This window comes from Mizuhopecten yessoensis, unplaced genomic scaffold (genome assembly GCF_002113885.1).
Source record: "Mizuhopecten yessoensis strain PY_sf001 unplaced genomic scaffold, ASM211388v2 scaffold5751, whole genome shotgun sequence".
Lineage (NCBI taxonomy): Eukaryota > Metazoa > Mollusca > Bivalvia > Pectinida > Pectinidae > Mizuhopecten > Mizuhopecten yessoensis.
The window spans coordinates 26092-33749 of NW_018406205.1; the positions used below are offsets into that span (position 1 = coordinate 26092).

Consider the following 7658-nt stretch of genomic DNA (forward strand, 5'->3'; position numbering starts at 1 on the left):
TGACCCTGGGGTCTCACGTTTCCCCCTGGGGAGGGGGTAAACTTTACTATAGTTTATATAGGGAAATCACATTTTGGACCAACATTTGTTTAATTTCCATTGGAAGTAATTCAATTTGGGTTAGCATTATCAGTATTAGGTAGCAGTTTGATAATAAGCACATATCAGCAAAATTTATTATGGTTTATAATGGCAAATGATACTTTGAATATTACATGTTAATAACCTGATTGGAATTATAAACTTGAGTTGACAGTTTGATACTTTGAAAATTTTGAGCCAGCCCTACCCCCCAAGGGCTGTAGGGTGAGGCTCAAAGGAGTCAGTGTGCTAAAATTTCTTCATTTTCCTTGTTTAGAATCAGAGGTGCTAGTTTCAAATACTTTTTAGTATGAAATCTGTATGCTAGATATTGAATAAGGTGGTTTTATTGTTTTTTGTCACTTTGAATAATATTTCTTTTCATGTTAAAAACAAAATCAACTCTCTGTATAAATATATCAGGTGACCATTAAGGCCCATGGGCCTCTTGTTTCCAATACCATTCAAATATCAAGACAAATAAAATTAGAAGAGGTCCATTTGGCATCTTTATCTTCTCTATTTAATTGTATATCGTCCGCAGGCGCTGCCAAAAATACCGCTTTGAACACAGATACTGAAAATGAGTATGCTGTTGTAACCAAACCATCCAAAGGTAAGGATTTGTATGATAAATTATAGTGAGGGTATGTTCTATACAATGTATTAATGTCAGGTCAGTGTATAGAGATATACAGTGTATTACTGTCAGGTCAATGTATAGAGATATACAGTGTGTTACTGTCAGGTCAGTATATAGAGATATACAGTGTATTACTGCCAGGTCAGTGTATAGAGATATACAGAGTGTTACTGTCAGGTAAGTGTATAGAGATATACAGTGTATTACTGTTAGGTCAGTGTATAGAGATATACAGTGTATTACTGTCAGGTCAGTGTATAGAGATATACAGTGTATAACTGTCAGGTCAGTGTATATACATATACAATGTATTACTGTCTGGTCAGTGTATAGAGATATACAGTGTATTACTGTCAGGTCAGTGTATAGAGATATACAATGTATTACTGTCAGGTCAGTGTAAAGAGATATACAGTGTATTACTGTCAGGTCAGTGTATAGAGATATACAGTGTATTACTGTCAGGTCAGTGTATAGAGATATACAGTGTATTACTGTCAGGTCAGTGTATAGAGATATACAGTGTATTACTGTCAGGTCAGTGTATAGAGATATACAGTGTATTACTGTCAGGTCAGTGTATAGAGATATACAGTGTATTACTGTCAGGTCAGTGTATAGAGATATACAGTGTATTACTGTCAGGTCAGTGTATAGAGATATACAGTGTATTACTGTCAGGTCAGTGTATAGAGATATACAGTGTATTACTGTCAGGTCAGTGTATAGAGATATACAGTGTATTACTGTCAGGTCAGTGTATAGAGATATACAGTGTATTACTGTCAGGTCAGTGTATAGAGATATACAGTGTATTACTGTCAGGTCAGTGTATAGAGATATACAGTGTATTACTGTCAGGTCAGTGTATAGAGATATACAGTGTATTACTGTCAGGTCAGTGTATAGAGATATACAGTGTATTACTGTCAGGTCAGTGTATAGAGATATACAGTGTATTACTGTCAGGTCAGTGTATAGAGATATACAGTGTATTACTGTCAGGTCAGTGTATAGAGATATACAGTGTATTACTGTCAGGTCAGTGTATAGAGATATACAGTGTATTACTGTCAGGTCAGTGTATAGAGATATACAGTGTATTACTGTCAGGTCAGTGTATAGAGATATACAGTGTATTACTGTCAGGTCAGTGTATAGAGATATACAGTGTATTACTGTCAGGTCAGTGTATAGAGATATACAGTGTATTACTGTCAGGTCAGTGTATAGAGATATACAGTGTATTACTGTCAGGTCAGTGTATAGAGATATACAGTGTATTACTGTCAGGTCAGTGTATAGAGATATACAGTGTATTACTGTCAGGTCAGTGTATAGAGATATACAGTGTATTACTGTCAGGTCAGTGTATAGAGATATACAGTGTATTACTGTCAGGTCAGTGTATAGAGATATACAGTGTATTACTGTCAGGTCAGTGTATAGAGATATACAGTGTATTACTGTCAGGTCAGTGTATAGAGATATACAGTGTATTACTGTCAGGTCAGTGTATAGAGATATACAGTGTATTACTGTCAGGTCAGTGTATAGAGATATACAGTGTATTACTGTCAGGTCAGTGTATAGAGATATACAGTGTATTACTGTCAGGTCAGTGTATAGAGATATACAGTGTATTACTGTCAGGTCAGTGTATAGAGATATACAGTGTATTACTGTCAGGTCAGTGTATAGAGATATACAGTGTATTACTGTCAGGTCAGTGTATAGAGATATACAGTGTATTACTGTCAGGTCAGTGTATAGAGATATACAGTGTATTACTGTCAGGTCAGTGTATAGAGATATACAGTGTATTACTGTCAGGTCAGTGTATAGAGATATACAGTGTATTACTGTCAGGTCAGTGTATAGAGATATACAGTGTATTACTGTCAGGTCAGTGTATAGAGATATACAGTGTATTACTGTCAGGTCAGTGTATAGAGATATACAGTGTATTACTGTCAGGTCAGTGTATAGAGATATACAGTGTATTACTGTCAGGTCAGTGTATAGAGATATACAGTGTATTACTGTCAGGTCAGTGTATAGAGATATACAGTGTATTACTGTCAGGTCAGTGTATAGAGATATACAGTGTATTACTGTCAGGTCAGTGTATAGAGATATACAGTGTATTACTGTCAGGTCAGTGTATAGAGATATACAGTGTATTACTGTCAGGTCAGTGTATAGAGATATACAGTGTATTACTGTCAGGTCAGTGTATAGAGATATACAGTGTATTACTGTCAGGTCAGTGTATAGAGATATACAGTGTATTACTGTCAGGTCAGTGTATAGAGATATACAGTGTATTACTGTCAGGTCAGTGTATAGAGATATACAGTGTATTACTGTCAGGTCAGTGTATAGAGATATACAGTGTATTACTGTCAGGTCAGTGTATAGAGATATACAGTGTATTACTGTCAGGTCAGTGTATAGAGATATACAGTGTATTACTGTCAGGTCAGTGTATAGAGATATACAGTGTATTACTGTCAGGTCAGTGTATAGAGATATACAGTGTATTACTGTCAGGTCAGTGTATAGAGATATACAGTGTATTACTGTCAGGTCAGTGTATAGAGATATACAGTGTATTACTGTCAGGTCAGTGTATAGAGATATACAGTGTATTACTGTCAGGTCAGTGTATAGAGATATACATTGGACTACTGTCAGGTCAGTGTATAGACATATACAGTGTATTACTGTCAGGTCAGTGTAAAGAGATATACAGTGTTTTACTGTCAGGTCAGTGTATAGAGATATACAGTGTGTTACTGTCAGGTCAGTGTATAGAGTTATACAGTGTACTACTGTCAGGTCAGTGGATAGAGTTATACAGTGTGTTACTGTCAGGTCAGTGTATAGAGATATACAGTGTATTACTGTCAGGTCAGTGTATAGAGATATACAGTGTATTTCTGTCAGGGTAGTGTATAGATATACAGTGTTTTAATGTCTGTAAAGAAGTACAATCAAGTAACAAGTAACCAGAGCTTTACAGGAATGACAAGAATCTGTAAAGGGAAATGGAGGTGGAACCAGTGGTTTACTGACTGCTTTATAACAGGAATCTCTGTGAGTATTTAATTACATTCTTACAGTGTTGTTATATGATGTTTTAAAGGTCAGAAACAGAATCACAAGCACGGTGGGTCAGTACCACGATCCCAGCCAGGGCCATCATTACAGGAACCCCAACCAGGGCCCTCATCACAGGAACCCCAACCAGGGCCTTCAAGGGTAAGTATATAGTTGTTTGTTTCATGGATGTTTTTGGTAATTTAGGAAATATGTAGAACATCGAATATATATAAAATTATTATAATATAAATGATACAGAATTTTCCAAGCATATCTGCAGCATTCATTAACAAAATTGTATATTTCAAACATTAAAGTGGCAAGGTACTTGATGCCTTCCTCTGAATCAACAGCTCTAGGATACTATGTTGTGTTTGTGTTATGTTTTTGTGATGTTGTGATTGTGTTATGTTTTTTTGATTTTGTGAATGTGTCATGTTGTGATTATGTTGTGATCGTGTTATTTTGTGTTATGCTGTGAATGTGTTAGGTTGTGAATGTGTTATGTTGTGATTGTGTTATGTTTTGTGATGTTGTGATTGTGTTATGTTTTTGTGATGTTGTGATCGTGTTATGTTTTTGTGATGTTGTGATTTTATTATGTTTTGTGATGTTGTGATTTTGTTATGTTTTGTGATGTTGTGATTGTGTTATGTTGTGATTGTGTTATTTTGTGAATGTGTTATGTTGTGATTGTGTTACGTTGTGAATGTGTTATGTTGTGATTGGGTTATGTTGTGATTGTGTGATGTTGTGATTGTGTGATGTTGTGTTTGTGTGATGTTGTGATCGTGTTATGTTCTTGTGATGTTGTGATTGTGTTATTTTGTGAGTGTGTTATGTTGTGATTGTGTTATGTTTTTGTGATGTTGTGATTGTGTTATGTTGTGATTGTGTTATGTTGTGATTTTGTTATGTTGTGATTGTGTGATGTTGTGATTGTGTTATGTTGTCATTGTGTTATGTTGTCATTGTGTTATGTTGTGTTATGTTGTGAATGTGTTATGTTGTGATTGTGTTATGTTTTTGTGATGTTGTGATTGTGTTATGTTTTTTTGATGTTGTGAATATGTTATGTTGTGTTATGTTGTGATTGTGTTATGTTGTGATTGTGTTATGTTGTGATTGTGTGATGTTGTGATTGTGTGATGTTGTGATCGTGTTATGTTGTGATTGTGTTATGTTGTGAATGTGTTATGTTGTGATTGTGTTATGTTGTGATTGTGTGATGTTGTGATGTTTTTGTGATGTTGTGATCGTGTTATGTTTTTGTGATGTTGTGATTGTGTTATGTTGTGATTTTGTTATGTTGTGATTTTGTTATGTTGTGATTGTGTGATGTTGTGATTGTGTTATGTTGTCATTGTGTTATGTTGTCATTGTGTTATGTTTTGTTATGTTGTGAATGTGTTATGTTGTGATTGTGTTATGTTTTTGTGATGTTGTGATTGTGTTATGGTTTTTTTGATGTTGTGAATATGTTATGTTGTGTTATGTTGTGATTGTGTTATTTTGTGAATGTGTTATGTTGTGATTGTGTTCTGTTGTGAATGTGTTATGTTGTGAATGTGTTATGTTGTGATTGTGTTATGTTGTGTTATGTTGTGATTGTGTGATGTTTTTGTGATGTTGTGATCGTGTTATGTTTTTTTGATGTTGTGATTGTGTTATGTTGTGTTATGTTGTGATCTATTATGTTTTTTGATGTTGTGATTGTGTTATGTTGTGATTTTGTTATGTTGTGATTGTGTGATATTGTGATCTATTATGTTTTTTGATGTTGTGATTGTGTTATGTTGTGATTGTGTTATGTTGTCATTGTGTTATGTTGTGTTATGTTGTGAATGTGTTATGTTGTGATTGTGTTATGTTTTTGTGATGTTGTGATTGTGTTATGTTTTTTTGATGTTGTGAATATGTTATGTTGTGTTATGTTGTGATTGTGTTATGTTGTGATTGTGTTATGTTGTGATTGTGTTATGTTGTGATTGTGTGATGTTGTGATTGTGTGATGTTGTGATTGTGTTATGTTGTGATTGTGTTATGTTGTGTTATGTTGTGATTGTGTGATGTTGTGATCTATTATGTTTTTTGATGTTGTGATTGTGTTATGTTGTGATTGTGTTATGTTGTGTGATGTTTTGATTGTGTGATGTTGTGATTGTGTTATGTTGTGATTGTGTTATGTTGTGATTGTGTTATGTTTTTTGATGTTGTGATTGTGTTATGTTGTGATCGTGTTATGTTTTGTGATGTTGTGATTGTTTTACATGATGTTATTATGTTGTTTGTTAACAGACTGTCAATCAGGATGGACTGATCTACCTTGACGTCGAATTCAAACCTCAGCCTGGTGGAGGAGGAAGAGGTGTCATTCATGGGGCAGATGACAGAACCGAATATACTTTTGTTGACTTTTCAAAGACTGCGCCCAACTCCAGTTAAAGACGACAAAAAAAAACGCACCAGGACCTCATAGCCGAAATATTTCTTCATCATTTTATGCCTTAAAAGGAGTTAGCTGCCCTAACTACACATTTCTTAACTATGTTGCCAAAAGTTATCTCTAAGTGAACATCTGTATTAGATATCAATCGTAATTTACATCCGCAAAAGTGATATCTACCCTATTTACACCTGTATAAGAGTTACCCTCCCTATTTACACCTGTATAAGTGATATCAACCCTATTTATACACCTGTATAAGAGATACCCTCCCTATTGACACCTGTAGAAGAGATATCCGTCCTTGATACACCTGTATAAGAGATATCCACACTTTTTACACCTGTATAAGAGATATCCACACTTTTTACACCTGTAGAAGAGATATCCACACTTTTTACACCTGTAGAAGAGATATCCACCCTATTTACACCTGTAAAAGAGCTATCCACCCTATTTACACCTGTATAAGAGATATCCACACTTTTTACACCTGTATAAGAGATATCCACCCTTTTTACACCTGTATAAGAGATATCCACACTTTTTACACCTGTATAAGAGATATCCACCCTTTTTACACCTGTATAAGAGATATCCACACTTTTTACACCTGTATAAGAGATATCCACCCTTTTTACACCTGTATAAGAGATATCCACACTTTTTACACCTGTATAAGAGATATCCACCCTTTTTACACCTGTATAAGAGATATCCACACTTTTTACACCTGTATAAGAGATATCCACCCTTTTTACACCTGTATAAGAGATATCCACACTTTTTACACCTGTATAAGAGATATCCACCCTTTTTACACCTGTATAAGAGATATCCACACTTTTTACACCTGTATAAGAGATATCCACCCTTTTTACACCTGTATAAGAGATATCCACACTTTTTACACCTGTATAAGAGATATCCACCCTTTTTACACCTGTATAAGAGATATCCACACTTTTTACACCTGTATAAGAGATATCCACCCTTTTTACACCTGTATAAGAGATATCCACACTTTTTACACCTGTATAAGAGATATCCACCCTTTTTACACCTGTATAAGAGATATCCACACTTTTTACACCTGTATAAGAGATATCCACCCTTTTTACACCTGTATAAGAGATATCCACACTTTTTACACCTGTATAAGAGATATCCACCCTTTTTACACCTGTATAAGAGATATCCACACTTTTTACACCTGTATAAGAGATATCCACCCTTTTTACACCTGTATAAGAGATATCCACACTTTTTACACCTGTATAAGAGATATCCACCCTTTTTACACCTGTATAAGAGATATCCACACTTTTTACACCTGTATAAGAGATATCCACCCTTTTTACACCTGTATAAGAGATATCCACA

General features: G+C 34.7%; 1 protein-coding gene across 1 annotated transcript in view; it reads left to right on the forward strand.

The window, feature by feature from the left end:
* LOC110451051 overlaps window positions 1–6807 on the forward strand; it is a 28099-nt gene extending 21292 nt beyond the window's left edge. Inside the window, exons 5-7 of the mRNA XM_021498898.1 lie at window positions 626–697; window positions 3873–3988; window positions 6128–6807. Coding sequence (XP_021354573.1) covers window positions 626–697; window positions 3873–3988; window positions 6128–6274 — 335 coding nt within the window. The 3' untranslated portion in view covers window positions 6275–6807. The remainder of the gene's footprint in view (window positions 1–625; window positions 698–3872; window positions 3989–6127) is intronic.
* Window positions 6808–7658: the final 851 nt, after the last annotated feature.